The sequence below is a fragment of the Lepisosteus oculatus genome, chromosome 1 (genome assembly GCF_040954835.1).
Source record: "Lepisosteus oculatus isolate fLepOcu1 chromosome 1, fLepOcu1.hap2, whole genome shotgun sequence".
Taxonomy (NCBI): domain Eukaryota; kingdom Metazoa; phylum Chordata; class Actinopteri; order Semionotiformes; family Lepisosteidae; genus Lepisosteus; species Lepisosteus oculatus.
The window spans coordinates 68,707,092-68,725,123 of record NC_090696.1 but is presented as its reverse complement, the minus strand read 5'-3'; the positions used below and the strand labels follow the sequence as shown (position 1 = coordinate 68,725,123).

The 18,032-nt window shown below is 39.4% G+C and overlaps 1 protein-coding gene across 2 annotated transcripts in view; it reads right to left on the bottom strand.

The window, feature by feature from the left end:
- Nucleotides 1–1,239: 1,239 nt before the first annotated feature.
- palld (palladin, cytoskeletal associated protein) overlaps nucleotides 1,240–18,032 on the bottom strand; it is a 128,597-nt gene continuing 111,804 nt past the window's right edge. For both annotated transcript variants that reach the window (XM_015345516.2, XM_069191800.1), the window contains 8 exons: nucleotides 15,335–15,559; nucleotides 14,579–14,728; nucleotides 11,984–12,072; nucleotides 9,075–9,207; nucleotides 5,265–5,472; nucleotides 4,550–4,715; nucleotides 3,842–3,975; nucleotides 1,240–3,404 (listed from right to left, as the gene is read on the bottom strand). In XM_015345516.2, the coding sequence (XP_015201002.1) occupies nucleotides 3,232–3,404; nucleotides 3,842–3,975; nucleotides 4,550–4,715; nucleotides 5,265–5,472; nucleotides 9,075–9,207; nucleotides 11,984–12,072; nucleotides 14,579–14,728; nucleotides 15,335–15,559 (1,278 nt within the window). In that variant the 3' untranslated portion in view covers nucleotides 1,240–3,231. The remainder of the gene's footprint in view (nucleotides 3,405–3,841; nucleotides 3,976–4,549; nucleotides 4,716–5,264; nucleotides 5,473–9,074; nucleotides 9,208–11,983; nucleotides 12,073–14,578; nucleotides 14,729–15,334; nucleotides 15,560–18,032) is intronic.

Sequence of the window (18,032 nt, the reverse complement as noted above, 5' to 3'; positions counted from 1 at the left end):
GGAATTAACCTTGTGGCCTGTTGGTGACTCTTGCTAGAATAAGAAAGGTTTGTATCTACGGACTCTTACTGGAGATTATTTGCCCTCTCAGAATGAAATACCTCTCAAGAACAGGGCCCAGGGAGTGTACATGAGGTGGTTCCAGTAATTGGAGAACATCTCTCATGCTGATTTGTTTCGGCCAATTCTGAGGCATTTTGCATTTTTTATAGGCTTAGATTTTACATTTCCTGCTTATTGTATTCCTGCCCTTCATTTATTTGAGTTGGATTTTATTGGGGGTTTTAATCTGTGCTATTCTTTTTTCCCAGAGAAAGATCTGTTCTTGTACTAAGCTGTTCTCTAACCAATAGAGGAGATATTTTATTTGCCACATACGGGGCAAAACACGTCTCCTCTATTGGTTATCATGCTCAGTCAAAGCTTCACATGGGGCTCGGCACCACCTAGAATAAATATGTGACTTGTTGCCGTTTCCTACACAGAGTTTTGTGATTCAAGTGCATAAAAGGCATGACTGTCTTTGTCAAATGATGACAAAATTCCTTTTGCAGCTCATAAAGATGTCAAAAATATTATATCATTTTGGTACAAGACTTCACTGCCAACTCCAGTTTGTCGGCTCAGTGATTGTGACTAAACCATTGACTGCCTGTTCTAACAGCTTTTTAGCTACCAGGTTCATAAGCCAAACTGAGGGTCAAACAAGAAGCTCTGCTAGGGGAATTGGGCGGAGCTGGGTTACCCCTAGATATAAGAACCTTTCAGAAAAGTAATGTTCCATGGTGGGAGGGCATTGTACTTGAACTTCTCCTCAGGGTAAAGGTAGCTGCACAAGAGAGATGTATTCATGCAGTCAATAGCTACTTCAACTAACTGCACACTGAACTGGGGTGTTCCTGTTCGTGTCCACCTCCTAATTTCAAGGACAGATTTAAAAGAGTTTTTCTGGAACCAGGGCAAAGAGGCAGGACAGCTTTGGACACTTTCATACCCAGGAAAAAGAGAAGTGGAATTTCTAGCAGGTATTATGCCCAAAATTAATTCCTGATCAAACATGTGAATGTCACATGCCTACTCTGTCAAATTTCGGTTTGATGTGTGGAAGATTCCTACGTTTAAGTAAATACAGACTCGGCTAGAATAAAAAATAAATACACACGTCAACGATGAAAAGGGACTTTGTGTAACCTTTCCTCCGTATTTCGGAAATGTTTCAAGAAAAGTACATTTCAAGAGTTTTTACTTAGAGATATGTTTATTGTTATTTTTAAACCAAAAGAAAGTTAGGAGAACAATCCATAAAAGCACCAGAAAGCATGGAAACAAAAAGGTGACAAAAATAGTACTATAGAACTAACTTACACAATATAATGAAACAGTGATGAAATCTGTGGAGATGAACAGGTATTAGTGAGATGCATTTTGTTACCTGGGATAGAATGAATATTTAACCAAATATGTAAATTCTTGTGTTAAGAGATATTAGCTCTTGTTAGCAAAAAGTGTCTGTAGTAGTTGCAAGCTTTATTTTCTAAAATGTTTTGCTTTCCTACTTTGCCTGTAGATCCTTGCACAAATGACTTTATAAAAGTAAGCCTTAGTACCTAAAAAACAAAGTCTACAATGTAGTTCACGCACAAATATAAATAATTCAAAATATGCTAAAGTGATCCTCAAGGCACTGCTATAATTTATAGGAACCCATTTGACAATAGGAATCATGCTTAGGGTATGCATTTGCCTAAACAAAGGGATTACAAAATACTGTACTGAAAGTTTCTGCGTAAAGCTGTTGTTAATTCTTTTCTCTTATGCAAAAAATAAATGTAGCATGGAGCTGCGTGTGACCTCCACAATGAAACCTATCTTTCTTGCTTTAGGTATTTGAAGACTAAAGGCCTCAAAGAACAAAGGCAAAGCAAACAATCTTGAGTATTAATGTCTTAACCCATTTCATTCATTTGTCTGACATTTGCTTTAACCTATCCACCCCTACATTAGCTACTTATCTACAGGTTTGATTGCCGGGCTCTGCTTTGCGCTTACCTCGCATTCCCCACTAGCAGACAACATCCATTTATCAACTTACTGCACTAACTCGCTCAACTTATCACAGGAACCACAGTACGCTTTCCATGGAACTGGTAACATTTGGCAAAAACTCTCTTACTAATTACACAACAGCTTCAGCAAAAAAAAAAAGGAAAGGAGACCCAACCTTGTGCAAAACCTATAGCTGTTTATGTGGGCTGTAATGAGAAAATGGTACACGTAAAAAACAAAAGGTGTTCTGTATTTGTATACTGCATAAGATCTTGCTGAAATGACTGCTTTACACCTTAAGGCACCACGAAGAAAAACAGCCATTTCAGCATCTTTGTTCGCTGTCCCCTAGGCAGGGATGATTTTGTTTATTCCACTTGCCCTCCCTGTGATTCACGTTATTCTGTATCACTAAGAATGTGGAACCCTCAGGATTCTCATATAAAAACGACAACCTCGTAACATGCATTGTGAGTCGACACATTTGATGAAAAATATGACTGTGTATTACTACGATGTACATACACGTCACATTAAATTGCACAAAGGCACTTATTTCATCACTAACCTGAAAAATAGAGTGACGTAAATATTGCTGTTTTTTTTTTTCTCGAAAACTAACCCGTTCTTCTAGAACAGGGAACTTGCAAGTACATGCGTTGTATACTCGGTTTTTTTTTTATTTTCAGTATTCAAAAATAAGATGTGTACGCAGTGATACCTGAAAACGATACACATATTGAGCTACTCTAGCCACTTTATATTAAAATAAAAAAGCCTACCTGTGCTGTGCCAGCTGTTTAGAAAATATGAGTTTTGTATCCAAAAACCATGCAATAGAAACCTGGCACGTAGCACATTTACCTGACTTTAAATGTTGCATGAGACTAATACGAATACTTATTTAATGGATAGTGTGGCTACAGTCTAGTAGAGTATCCTTGAAACAATCAAAATCTGATGCAAGTAAATAGGAGCTGAAACCTTTGCAGTGCATTATCTCATTCAGGACTCTGTATGCCAGCACATCCGCCGGTGAGCCGAGAGTGAATGCAGGGTCTATGAGCGTGGTCACGTTCGAAGGCCAGGATCTTCTCTTTGAGCACGGCTTCTTCCTTAATCCGAGTCCGGGGCAGGGTCTGGGTCCGGCACTCGAAGGTGGAGGGGGGGGCGCCACTCTGGTTTTTAGAGGTCGTCGCTCTCCACCAATTCGGGCTGCGTGAGCAGGCTGATGGGGTTGGCCTCGGGGAAGAAGGCCGCCTTGACGTCCAGTCCTTTCTCCGTCAGCGCCGCGTAACGGCTGGCCGCCGGGCGCACCTTCTTCGGCTTGGGCGTCTGCGAGTGCTGCTGCCACTGAGCTACAGGGGAAGAAGGGTGGAGCATTTGGCTTGGCTGTGGCCGGATGTGACTAAGGTGGCACATACACTGTAGGAGCACCTGTTGTAGTTCTTAAGCTTCAGTGCTGGATTCTGGGGGACCTGAGGTAGGAACTCTGATGGGTGAAGGGGGTTTTCATATCAAATTTGAATGCTTAATCCACAAATGTGTTCATCTTGACATTTCAAGTTGTGATGAAAAAAATTCACTATCAACAAAAGTGCAGACATCACTTCCAATTCAACAAAATGGTTCAACCTTGGAAGGAGCCGAATACTTTAGCAAGACCCTGTGGACTTTTTTCTTACATCTTCATAGATATGAGCTACCTGTGATGCTAATTAATGATAGAGAAGTATATATCACAAATTAACAGTGAAAAGGGCTTCACAATGTGACTGGCACACCCAGAACTTACTGTAGACATCCAGCCTAGCAGTACTTGAGACAATTCCAGCTTCGTTCTTAGCAGATATGGTGTACCAGCCAGCATCCTCCTTTTTTGCCGGCTGTATTATCATACAGATGTATCCGTGATTGTCCTGGTGCATGCTGAAGAGATTCAAGGGAACGAGTTGTTAAGTTAGACTTCTAAAACACCAGCAAATCAGAGAAGCTAACGCACCATAGATCAATGTGAAACTTGTGTGGAGAGGGGGGAGTAATTAAAGCTAACTTGCTATGTCTTGTTTTGCTTTATTCAAAATTGAAATCTTTCAAAATCACCGAGAAAGAAAGAACAGCACTTTAGGCTGTCATACAAACTCCTAAAATATTCTGGATGCAATTTGGAGTTTTTTGGTCGAACAATTGACAATATTATCATCAGAAATACGTGTACAAAAAATACAAGGCACAATACAAAATAACCGATTCTGCACAAAATGTGCATTTTTACAACTCTAAACAACACATAAGATGCGGATTCATTGTGCTTACTCGCAAACCATTACAAGGACTGTGTTTGTCAGCGACAATTATATTGTTGGACAGTTTTCCTGCAGCTTTTTTTAATGAAGTTACAGTATTTTAGATTTTGAACATTGTCAAAATTCTATTAAAGAGCTATAAAATTTGTGTTTTTTAGGACCGGACCACTGCAAGAAATACTCTGCAATGCCCTTACCTGATTCTATCAGTATTGTGAGTAAGAGATTCATTCTCCTTCTTCCAGAAAATCTGTGGATATGGCACCCCGGACACACGGCACTCTAAGCGTACAGGGAAACCCTCGGCTACACCTGTGTTTTGCAGCTTTTCAATGAAGACGGGGGCTTTGTGCATCTCTTTAGCTGCAAAAAAAAAAACAGAATCCATTCCTTAGCAACGTCAACCTTTCAGGACAGGGCTGGAATTTCGTATTTGAGCTACAGTACTGTATGTTTGCATTTGTGTAGCTTTTGCTGAGGAGCAGTACATGTAAGCCCCAGTTTGTTGTGAAGGTCTCTTCCTATAATCCGACTTAATGACCCTTAATGGCCCTTAACTTAATGGTTTTCCGCACTGATAAAAAAAAACGTTTTTTTGTCACCTAGAATCTAGACACCTCAGACTCCATGGAATTGAGACCTTCTGGAAAATGACAATACCTGATACATTACAAAAGAACCCCCCCTCCACCCTCACCCCACGCCCTGCTCTTCTAACAATCCCGAAACATTATTTAATGGTCAGATTTCCTTTTTGGTTGAGTGTGGTGGAGCATTTAATTATTTAATCATTTAAAATCTGTTTGCTGCTGCAGTTCAAATCCTACCACAATGAAAGTGTTTTAGAGCGGAATATGTTGGTCGCTTCTGGGCCAGGTGAATCTACTGTAGCCACTTGAGTGACGCCTTTACCTGCGACGATAAGTTCCAGGTTGAAGGAGTTCTGCCCAGCTCTGTTGCTTGCGATGCAGGTATAGATGCCCGCGTCTCTGGAGGTTACTGGCTCAATGATGAGAGAGTGCACTCCGTTCTCCCTCACCAGCATTTTGTGAGAGTTGTCAGGCCGGATAGTTTGGCCATTCAGCTGCCAAATAAGATCTGGTGTTGGCAATCCACTCACCTGCAATTGAAAACAAGCACATTCACCCTACAGTGTACGAGATCAAAAGGAATTTGTAAAGGAAAAATGATTGACTTTTAAAATTAAAATACCACACCATTTCTGATTTGCTGCATAGCATGGTCATTTTATCCCTGACTCCATGATATTATGAAAGGGAAAATAAATTTACCACAGGAAAAGCACATGGATAAGACGTACTGTTGTGGGAGTTGCTGAAGGCAAAGAAGACCAGCAACATCCAGTGATTAATTCTACTGAGTGAAACAAATACTTGACTGAATATGACGGAACAGTGGTTAATGTGATTTTTTTAATGTGGTTTACATTACAAAGAGAAAATATACCAGAAACTATCATTTATTGTTTTTTAAAAAAACATTTCACAAAAAAATCTTAATTGCTGCATTTTTAAGAGCATTTGAAGAAGTGGAACAAAACCATATGTACAGTAGTATCATATTCCACCAGAAAAAAGATTATTCTATTTTTTTCTCACAAGAAATGCCATCTTGTGATTAAATTATTCTCTTTCACAGTTTGCATACCTGAAAGTTATCATAGAAGCTTAAACCTCTTTCAGGTGCACAGCAATACAGACCACTTGTGTAATTCACAATGATATTCGGTTTGAACCACATTTTTCAGCAACACAATGTCCTGGTATATTCTTATAGTGTGTGGCCTACATAGTTCTCATCACAGACCTGATAATACTCAAAAATAACTTCTGAGAGAAAATGTAGAGAATTTATGAATGTCTTTTAATACATTTCCTTGCAGTAGTTGTAGCTGTGTGCTCTCTTTTATTACCAAATACACAACATCCTGCTAAAAAAACATACAGAAGAATCTAGCCCACTGTTCGGAAAATTTAAAAGCTTTTTTGAAATGTTTCCAAGACGTCCAACATGCAATTTGTTCTCTTTGGTCCTTCCAATACAGCCAGTTCACCATTACTGCTGTAATGGTGTGATGCACACTGCTGTGTGTGTTCAGTTTTAATTGTTTATTGGTTAATAAGTTCAATAATGTCCTTGTGGGATGTATTAAATAACTGCTTATTCTGGACTGCATCCAAAGACAGGTTTCCTTTGCTTTCCTGTAAAAAAGGGGGAAGTATCTAATATCCATTTAATTGTGCCATATAATGACTGTAATGTGCTCAGTCCACTAACCTGTATACAGTATATGTACTAATTCCTATGAGCACAAAAACATTACTTAAATAGAACAGGGACAGCATTAGGCTAATTAGTAGTAAATTGCATCGTTTCCCCACTTACAGTATGCTAAAGCTTTCTCACGTTTAAGAAAGCACTGAGAGCCTTAGAAACCCAAACAATGATATGAATTGACTAAAAATTCATCCAATGTATATCTTAATCCATATACTTCAGCTTTTACATTGACACACAATATACATGTTCTTTGGTTGCTTCAAACTGGTCATCTGTTCTGTATAATGATAAGCAAACTACTGTATATTTGCTACCTGGAAGTACACTGGATATTTTTTCAGCTGGTTTTGTAACCACTGCAATCAACACATTTCTCACATGTTCACTGGACACTAACTGCTGTGGAATAAAAAGGCAATGCAGCAATTTCTCAGTCTTACTGGAAGTGAGTCAGTTTCCTGTAGGCATGCTGGCACGCTGAGCGCTGCTCAGAGCTTGCTTGGCTCTGTGTGCTCACTGGCACAGGAACATCTCCCCACTGTTTCTAATTTCAATTCACTAGGGAACTTCATTTAAGTTCAAATTGCATTGGCAGTCCAGTTTCAGCCTCATGTCTGGAACTGAACATTACTGAAGTATAATATACCCTGCGCATGCAGAGCCATGGCTGAGATCACAACAGGCTCTTCACGATGTGTGCTCCTGCACAAAGAACTGAACATCCATCCATGCCTCACAACTAAGGCATGATAGGTTTGCTTAAAGCACTGCCAAATCTGAAACAGTTCATAACGTTATATTTTCATCATGCTTAATGCTTACAAGGTATACAGTCAAATTACTAATAGATCATTTCAGATAGAAAAAGTAAAGTCCCTTACAAGACTTTAACGGCTTGTAGGGCTGGGGTGTGAACTGAGAAGACAAGACTCATTCTAGATCATCCATCGCAGGTTTTTGAAAGCTGGTACCCAGTTATGGAGGTAAAGGGCAGACTGAAGCACTCAAGATAAAGTGTATTGCTCAAGAATGTAACAGCTGTGTCCACAAAGGAGACTTAACTCAAATCATGAGTTGTAGCCCAGATAGCCCAGTAGTAGAACAAAGCTCTGCAGACTGGGGTTACTTTTATTTTAAACAGTCTAATTCAAACGGTGGAGCTTCTTATTGGCTGGAGGCTGTTGCTCATGTCATCTGTGACAAGGCCTATTCCTACAGTGCTATGCATGTCAATCAGTCAAGTAAACAGGCCAAGAGAGACAGCACTCCAGCCACATGAACCAGGCATGACAGACCCAGATTGCTGCTGCCTCCTCTTATGATGTTAACTAATAGAGGTTTCAGCCTAGAAACCTCTAGAAGGATAAGGCTAGGTTCATGAACACTCAGAGCTGAGTGTTGGCTTTTCTTGTATAATTTACCCCTATACATGTGAAGCTTTTATCAATGGAATGCAGTACTGCCAGCAGTTCAGTATTTCTGGACATATTCCTAATGATGTAATATTGTACTATATTCTATGCATGTGAATTTGTTTACATTAAATACAGTACCGTACAGAATTACAAAAACATGGTATGAAATTACGTTGGTTTTGGCTACAGCCACACGTTTTAAGCTGAAATTACAAATAACAAAGTCTTATCATAAAACATTTTTTCCTCATGAAAGTTTGAGAAAAAGGTCAACAGTTAAAACATAATTCCTGTTGCTTAAGCTTGTTGATACTAAAACAATAACGATGACAAGAAATTCGAGTTCATGTTGCCAACGGCGTTTTACTGAAAGATTTCTAAGAATTAAATTGATGTAAAAAAATAATAAATAGATTTGAAAGTACATACTAATCTTGACAAATTCTGTCAATACAACTTCCATCGTTCCTGACAGACAGCAATCAATGCTTAACTACTCCTTTGAGAAGCCAGCCTTTGCAAGATTTGTAATGGGAAAACAAACACAAGTTTTAAAGGCTCGCAATAGACATATACTGTAGACTTCCATTTTAAAAAAAGTGTCTGTTTTGATATTTTGATTTTTCTTGCATTGCTGTTTAAGAACAAGTAAAGGCCCAAAGTAAATTGAAAATGGCTTTTTTCTCCAACATGTCAACAATGCACATGATTCCTCGTTTTCTTTCTTCTCTCGAGCAATAGAACTTAAAACGGAATTTGAGGAGTCACATTTTGTTACTAGGCAGGTTTTTTGTGATCAGCAAAAACATGTCAGAACAGTTCTTATCTAAAACTGTGAGATAGACTGATTTTGAAGATCCCATTTGGCCATGAAACATGCTAAGAGGAAGTGTTTTACTGAAGCCAGATCATAAGTGCACACACATACAGTATTATAGCTAATGTTTTCTCCCTTTCCTTTCATGATTAAAGTCCAAAGTCAAACAGCAGAGAGCCGTGACGTCACCTTGCAGTCCATCCGACAGAGCTTGCCCTCCTGGACAATCAGGTCCCCGGGTGCCTGCAGGAAATGTGGTCGGAAATGACGTTCCTGGATGTTGTCATTCTCTTCCCCGCTGTCCCGGGACCGTGACCTAGGTCTGAGACAGAACACAGCCTCTGAGTGATTACCACAGATGAGCCGCAAGTCTCACAGTGCCTTTCGGAATTCCCCGATACCTAACATCACAAAACGTGTGCTTCATCAGACCGTTCATCGTTTTTGAGGCTTGTGGACCTCATTTGGCCTCACCGGTGCTATGGCACTTCGGACATCATCAGCTCACGTCAAGCTACACGTTAATGTCAGATGGAACGGGTGATTTCGCTGGAGAAGTCAATCCTTTCAGTAAGTAACTCCATTTGCAAACCAAGGGTGTGCCACATTAACTTCCATCTTGCAATTCTGCCTTATAAGAACAGATTTCTTGTGAAGCCCACCCATTCTCACTAGTTAATTACTGCAAGCAGCTAGTCAAGGAAAACTGATACAGTGGCATCGTTTGCTGTTGCCCTTTTTGATATGGTTTCTGGGTATACAAAGTGTATTAGACAGACTGTGTTTGTACTCATTAAATTATTGCAGTTCTCTATTTTGAGGCTTTTGTTTTACACAAATATTAAATGAAGTCCTCTAGGTCAAATGCCATGACTTGATCATAAAAGGCAGACAACTGCAGGAAAATCATTTTGGCTAGTTGACACAAGTCTGCACTATAAGAAAAAAAACAGTTACATGCTCTGGGGAGTAAAAAACACTGTTCACAATGTTCATAAGACGTTGCCCCTTAAGTCTGTCATGTTCTATTTACTTTTTTACTATTTAGATGACCTTAAGCCTTTAGAGTTATTTTTAATTCTCCAAATTTAGAAGGGGTACATCTGTTTTCGTGAGATGGATAAATCCACTGCTATAAAAAAAAAGTTGTACTTTTAACAGATCATGTTCTTTGACCTCTGTATATTCTGAAAAGTTTTAAGAGGCAAATCATTTAGACAGGATGAAACAAAGCATGTGGGTTTTACTCCACAAAGGTATTTCAGAGTAATCTATTTGCAAAGTAGACCAATGTGTGATTCATGTAGTCTTATCCCAGGTGACCTGTCAGACGGCATACGTCATTCATGTGTAGTCTTATCTCAGGTGACCTGTCAGAAGTCCCGTAAACGTTTTTTTGAGATACCGCACAAACCACAAGAACTTGTTAATGGAAAGCTTTCCAAGAGGTGACCTAATGCTCCCTCCTCCCTTTCACACCTCGCAAGCTGTTACGCCCTGGTAGTAAAAAAGAGAGGAAGATTATGGAGCCTGCTAAAGGTTTTTTCTTTATTTTGGTTTTGTGGTAGTGGTGGTGAAAGATGCTGAAGAGATAACTGCAATCCTGTGTCTACCTACTGAGGTACACCCTGCTAAAGCACTCCTAGGCTTGCATTTGAAGGCTTCTAGTTTTAGGAGACAAACGGTAGTTTCTGCACATTCATTGAGTACTTTTCTTCCTCCTCTTCCTGCTACAGCCAGTTTTTCTGCTAATACCTCATAATAATAACAACAACAACAACAATAATAATAATAATACTATAAACCTTCCTCTTATGCTCAATTTCTTGGAATGCAAATGCTCTCACAAGGATGTGCTTTGCTTTCAGTCACACATGTGTTTGTATTCCATTGTCTACTTTCCAGTTGTTGGTAAGGAACATTTGCGAAAAGGATTCAATCCTTAGCCTTGCTTCAACATGCAGTAAACTAATAGATCACATGTATAATATACTGTATGTTAAAGCAGTCTTTTCCTATGGAAGCAATCCATTATTTTTCAAAGGCAAATACTGTCTTATTAATAATCTCAACAGTAAGTTCTTCGAAAAATATTTGAAGAAGACACGACTTACCAAACCAGTCCTTCTATTTTTTAAAAAAAATTGCTTTAAATGTCTTTAATTTTTCCTTAATTTAGCCAGTCTGACACTTTCTAGACATTGTTTCATTATCGGCCTCCTAGTTCCCGTCATTTGAGGTTGTTTGGAGAGTTTTAGCTACCTTTATTATTACCCAACTGAAAATATCCAATTACCTCTTCTTGAAAAATGTTAATACGCTTATAAAAAATCTCCAGGTAGTCACCCATAATAACTGCCTGCTAACTGTATGCCTACAGTACAAAATGTTAATAAAGCAACATTTTAGAAAAATAAGCAAAATGTTATTCCGTTTCACCACATAACTAAACATCAATTGTAACCATCTTGAAACCAGAACATGAAACCAGTTAAAATAATGGCAAACGTCTTTCGGGTTGGGGAAAATGTAATCCTATCCCAGCATTTCCAGAAAATCAAACACAAACTTAAAAAACATTTGTGGAAAGTGAGGAATTTTAAACCGGCTTGGAAAGCTGTTTTGAAAAAAACATTTTTGCATTTTGAGACCTACAGGGCAGAAAGGCTTTGGGGCTAATATGTTGTTGGCTTCAAATCTGGCTCCTTACCACTTACTGTAAAGTATGCAGCTGATGTCATGTTAAAAGAAGGGGGGGGGTTTGGTGTAACCCTGTGATGACCCCCGCTCTGAAAACTCTTGAAAATTGCAGAGTGAAGTTGATTGATTGGGCTGCTGTTTAAACCAAAAAGAATGATCGGGTAATTGGAAGGAGAATGAATCTCGAAGGATTGGTGGGGTGGGTGGTGGTTCCAAATCTGTAAGTCTTTCCCCCTGGTCCTTCGCCCCTCAAAAGCTTTCACCCTGTGGAGAATCTTGACAGCAGTACAACAATCACATTCCTTTGACAGCCACAAAGAGGATGCCCGTTTCTGAGTTCCACTTTTACAGCAAGCCTCAGGAACGTGTCTCCCCCCCCCCACTCCTCAATCACCCACCTCCTGGTGTGTCCTGGAGGGGAACGAGTGCTCCTGCCCCTCTGGTTGACCGCCTGCACCATCATCCGGCCCGTGCAGCTTGTCCTGCCCTGAGCCAGAGAGAGCCGGAGAGACACCAAGAGTCAGGATCCCAAAACCCACAAGCCCTCTCCCATGAGCTGCTCTGCCAATGGGGCCGTGAACTGACTGAGGAGGCTGATGGGAAACGTCAACCACAGCTAGCTTTATCGTGGAGTTTCATCAGGTCAGCAGTACTGACACTAACTTTGGGCTCCTGAGCGTTGCTTCAGGGAACACTTCACAATAAAAGAGGGAACAATTACAGTTTTACAGCATTTTTTTTTAAACTTCTTTAAAGACTTTAATGTGTTTAACTTTAACGTGTTCTGTAAATTTAGGTTTTGCTAGAAAAAAAAAGTTATCCAAGTGTGGTCAACTTGCACATCAATAATAGCGTACTTGTTCCTAATAACATTCTTTACGGGTTTCATGAGCAGTTGTTTTGCATAGCAGAACGCAATCTGAGGGAAGTCTACTGGAAAATAAAAGGTTATGTGCTCAGTCAAAACAGATGCTAGAAACTTGGGTTTAAGTTTGTTGGTGTTGTTAAAACATTGAATTCTCTAGGGATGTAATGTCATCAGCTTATCTTGTTTTGACTTGTTTTGAGTTCTTGCTGACAACATTGCTGTGCTTCCTGTCGTGAGTAACACTATAAACTGGATTAATAATTCTCTGAAGAAACATACAGCCTAATTGCCTGATTTCTTCTTTCTTAAAGTTAACTATCCAGAAAAGCTAAAGTTGGTCCCTTCTATGTTCAATGTTGTTTTCCTTTTTTTCAGAATAGTTAAAAATTGGTTAGTTTTTCAGATGGTTTTCTGAATTGGCTTCAGTTGAGGAAACATAACAAATGACTGTCTTGTTATGTGCCAGAGAGGATGACAATCTTGATAATTAAACCCTGCCTTCACAGCCAGACATGATTTATAAACAAACAAAGGCTCTTGAAACTGATAAATGGTAACAAACTTTGGTATCATATTAACACTATGCTGTCAACAACCTATTAAGAGTTATTAGCCATTTTGTTCAACAGGCTCCTGGGCATATGATACAGACCACAATTGCCTCTGAAGCTACTTCACAGTATGTGGTCTGCCATTAAGCTTCCACTTTTATCTTTAGAGTACTACATGATAAACAATAAATAACCATACTGCATAAAAGCATGCAGGCTTCCCTTGATAGTGGTAAAATTGTGTTTTTTCCATCCCATATTTATCTGCTCTGTTTTAGAACATACTTTGGCCCAGTCTGGGCAAACAGTTAAACAGCAAGACATTTTCTGAAATAGACCATTTTTTACTTTCCACTGAGCTTTGGCGAGCTTTACCTAGCTTAAAAGATTTTCATGTCACTACCTACAATACTTTTTTTAAAATCTAAATTTGCCACTAGTTGTGTTAATTCCCAACTATTCTGCAGGATTTCAAATTTCAGGCGTGTTGAAACATCCCGAAACCAGAGTACCAAAAGTCAGAAACAAACTGCAAACACGCAGAACAATTCCCGTTGGTGGCTTTCTAATTAGAAAGTAAGGGCTTAGTGAAAGCCATTAAACGTATCTTCTATGCAATGGTGGTATGGAAAAATCTGAACTTTTCCAGACAAACCTTCACTACTGCAGCCACTGTAACCACAAGACGATGGAAACCACAGCCACATTACAGCTTATATGGCATCAAAACAGGAAGACAAACCCCTGAAAATTGGGTGTGTAGGGGATTAGCACAAGACGTTTACAGCCTAGTTTTACACATACACAATTTACATGCTCCTATCTATTACTCTGTGGGTGCTTTCTTCAGACAGCCTTGAATAAGTACTGTGAGTAATACTGACTGGTAAAACTGGAGCAGCTTGAGTGCATGACCTTCCTGCAATCCTTTAGTCATTCCCCATTGCTCTCACCACTAGCTTTTCAACTGCATGTGATCGTGAAGTTTTATTTGTCAGTGTAAGAGAAATGTACTTTTATAACTGAATCAAAGAGCATGAAACATGAAAGGTCATTTATAAACTGTATGCACACCTATATTTATACGTAGATTGGACGTAGGTAATTATAATTCTTTGCAACTACTGTATATAATGGGTTTTCATCCCAAAGCTTTAGAAAAAGATCTGATACATCCTATATCCAGGTATGGTGATCAGAGAAAACAGGGGTCCTGACTATTCATTAATCACACATCCTATGCTGCCAACTCATAAAGCTTATGAGTATCACTCAGGAAGATGGTGCAATTCAGTGAATTGTAATTTTTGGTCTAGAGAGAAGAGCATCTCCTCATCACTTAGAGCAGAAGCCTGGTTTTCCTTCGAGATCTTCCTTCCCAGTACAGCTTCCCTGCCTAGCTTTCGAAATCTGCACCCTTGCATGTATAATATTTTCAAGATAAAAGTTAGCCCTGCTTCCATGGTTTAAATTATTGAAGCTGAAGCACTTATGAAAGTTAGAAATTCTCGAATTGCCAAAACAAACAAACAAACAAAAAAGCTTTACTGTTGGGTGTTGTTGGTATGGCTTACCTCTGGATTGGCTGCCATGATTGTATAATTCCCATCGTCATCAAGGGAGGCAGCAGCAGTGTGCAGAGAGCAGGTACCATCTGGCTCCCTGCTGATCCTGTAGTGCTCACTCCTTTTGGAGATCTGCTTGCCATCTTTAAACCAGTAAATCTGCCAAAGACAGGCAGTACAAAATTACCACATTACGCAAGTCCCAAATTCTTGGATAATAACTGTTTAGTTATGAGGCCTAATCATAAGACAATGTCATGGACTTTCCAGCAGAAAGTATGTGCATTGTATTGTTGAGGATCCCAACAGAATTTAGGTCTCAAAACACATATCATATCCAGAGTTACAATACAGCATATTCAAAATCTTTTCCAATAGGTATTAAATCCCAGCCTGCAAAAGAGTAAAATAACATCAAGCAAGATGTCTAACACAGAAATGGAGACCAAGCCTTGGGAACAGGCTGCTCTTCTGTTTAAACGTCTTGATTTTCCAAGAGAACAAAAGGACCTTCACCAGGAGCTCAAGGTAAAATTAAACAAACCTAAATTGAATTAAGTTAAATTAAATAAACTTCTCACGCAAAATATGGGAGACATTAAGAGCAGAGCGGATACTTGCTCACACAAAATCAGATTGAGTAGCATGTGTGTGCAGAATTTTGTATTTATGTATCTTCATGCTCATCATCAGGGACAATACAGCATATTCAAAGTGATGTGTGTTTCAGCGTGCTGCGTGTTTACTCACTGACTTGCCCATTACCTTTGGCTTAGGGTCTCCGATGACTTTGCAGACGAAAGTGACAGGCATGCCCTCAAAGACCTTGTAATGCTTGAGCTTTTGGTCAAAGAAGGGAGCCACCTGCTGGCCAGGTGAGCTCCCTTCATCGTGCTGCACTTCATCATCAGACTCTTCGACTGGGGAGCGCTCCAGGCGGAATTCGATCTCGCTGATTAGACGCTGCTCAAAGCTCGACACCTTGTACTCCTGCAACACACAACACGAGAGCACACTTCCAGCAACACTCCTCTCACTCTCACTCCGCACGGAACAGAAAACGACTCAACATGTGGCTGCTTAACAGCAAGAGAATGAGAACAATAATCTCCCTACGCTATTTTGGTCCCTTTCCCTTCAAAATACAACTGTGCTTCTCGTTCTCTCAGACCAACTCCCCTTATTTTATGAGCGTAAAGAAACTATTGCATGCATTCAACCATGGATAATCACAAATTGGTGATATATGCAAAACACAGATGCTAATGGCTCATAAAAATGCACTCAAAGCTTAGCAATGCCTCACCCAATTTTTACAGAATTGTTTTTTTTAAGTTGTTAATACTGTATATAAGGCACAAGGAGAGTCTCAAAGTAATGAAAAAAGACGCCCAATAAATTCAGAATTCTTTGTTGTCATAATAATAGCTAGGAATCATCTGGAAAGGCCTTCACGTGTAACATAACTTTTCAATTACAAGCTGACATCAATGTCAGTGTCATCAGTGTCAGGAAGTATGAGGTTGATTATTTGGGTGTCCACAGGCAGCTCAATGTATGGAAAAGGTTAATTGTACCTGATAGTTAGAAATAGCAAATGTTTATCTCCGTTGCTGTTTTAAACTCAGATCAGAAACATATTTATGTAATATTTCTGGTCCAAAGAAAATTCAGCTTCAGTAAAGACAAAGGACAAACATAGATGGACAAACTACAGACTACAAGACTAATTTCGATAAGGTACATACTGTAACAACAACACATTCTGTGCACCCCATACAATACAATACATTCTATATACTCCATATAATTACCCTATAGAATATACTCCGACCACAATACAATAGTTATTGAAGAATAATATAAGATATAATACAGATATACACAGTTTCAATATACACAGTTCAGACATAATCATTTAAAATCAAATGTTACTTTGTGCCAATACACAGATTATTTATATTGCTAAAGCCTGTCCTCTCAGCTTTTGCTTTTGTTCAAAGAAACCTTGGAGAGGTAACGAGTTTGTCCTGGCTCACTAGACATGAAAGTTCTGCACATTTCCTCAAAACATGGCACCCACAACTTGAGTTGGGCAATATTCACCACACAAGCACCAGCAAACTGCTCCCTAAGTCACTCGTCTTACATTCAGCCCACTGAACTGCACATTGCACACCAGAAAGTGCTCCACCTGAGTAATGATGCCAGCACCCCATATCATTGTCTGTTATGGTAGCAGTGATGGAGTTAAAATATCTTGTCAACACATTGCAATAAGAATATGAAATCTGGCCAGAGCCTCTTGGCTGAGAGCCAACCTACTGGCCATAAGACAAAAACACTGGGACCCCCATGAGGAGGTCCAAGAGGGATGCAGAAGATAAATGTGAAGGGGGAAAGGCTCATATATTGTATTTATAGGGTTTTTTTTATTTAGGAAATGATATCAGCAACGATTACAAGTTAGGACAGCTGAGGCAAAATTGAACTTGGCCACTATCATCCCTTCTGAACTCTGTTGTGAACATTTATGGACATGGACTTTTCTAGCATGTTTTCTTTGGGTATAAAGAAGTCTTACATACTGTACACTATACTGAAATACGTATATAATATATTCTATTTGTTACATAGAGGTTCTTATTTATAAAACACTAGCAAATAGAAATCACAATCAGGGACCAAACGTTTAATTTACATATTTACATCTTATCATTGCTTTTTCAGTATTGGGTGTTTATGTGAGGCTGCATGAATAAAACAAAGGAACAAGAAAACATGCAATGTGAAAATAAGTATTAAATCCCTATAAAATAACATCAAACAATACAACTGATACAGAAATGGGAACCAGCCGTGGGGAACAGGCTGTTTTTGTGTGCAAACTCCTTGATTTCCAAGAGGACCAAAGAACTTCCACCCCCAGGAGCTCAAGGTAAAAATAAATAATCTTCTCACTCAAAATATGGGAGCTAATGAAACTCACTCACACAGATGTATTTATCATCATCATCACCACCACCCACACCACCAAAAAAAAGCAGTCACATGAGTCAGGCTACGCAGGATGGGGCTCCCTTTTCAAATGTCGTACCCCCACGAAAAGAGAGGAGGAAGACACTTTCTAAAATGTGTCGGGAATGAAGAAACCCCCCCTGTCGGAAAAAGCCTTGTTCCAGATAAGTGCATTCAGGCTATGCATGCAGCTGTAGTCTGCACTGTTTTGGTGGGATTACAGTTGCAATTAAATGCTGCTCCGCTTTAGTTTATGTTATGCATAGCTGACAGCTTGTGTTTCACCGCATTTGTAATAATAACAATAATAATTTAATAATTCCTTACACTGATATGGCACTTTTCTTGACACTCCACTCAAAAGTACCTTACAAGTAATGGGGACACCCTTCCACCACCACCAATGTGCAGCATCCACCTGGATGATGCGATGGCAGCCATAGTG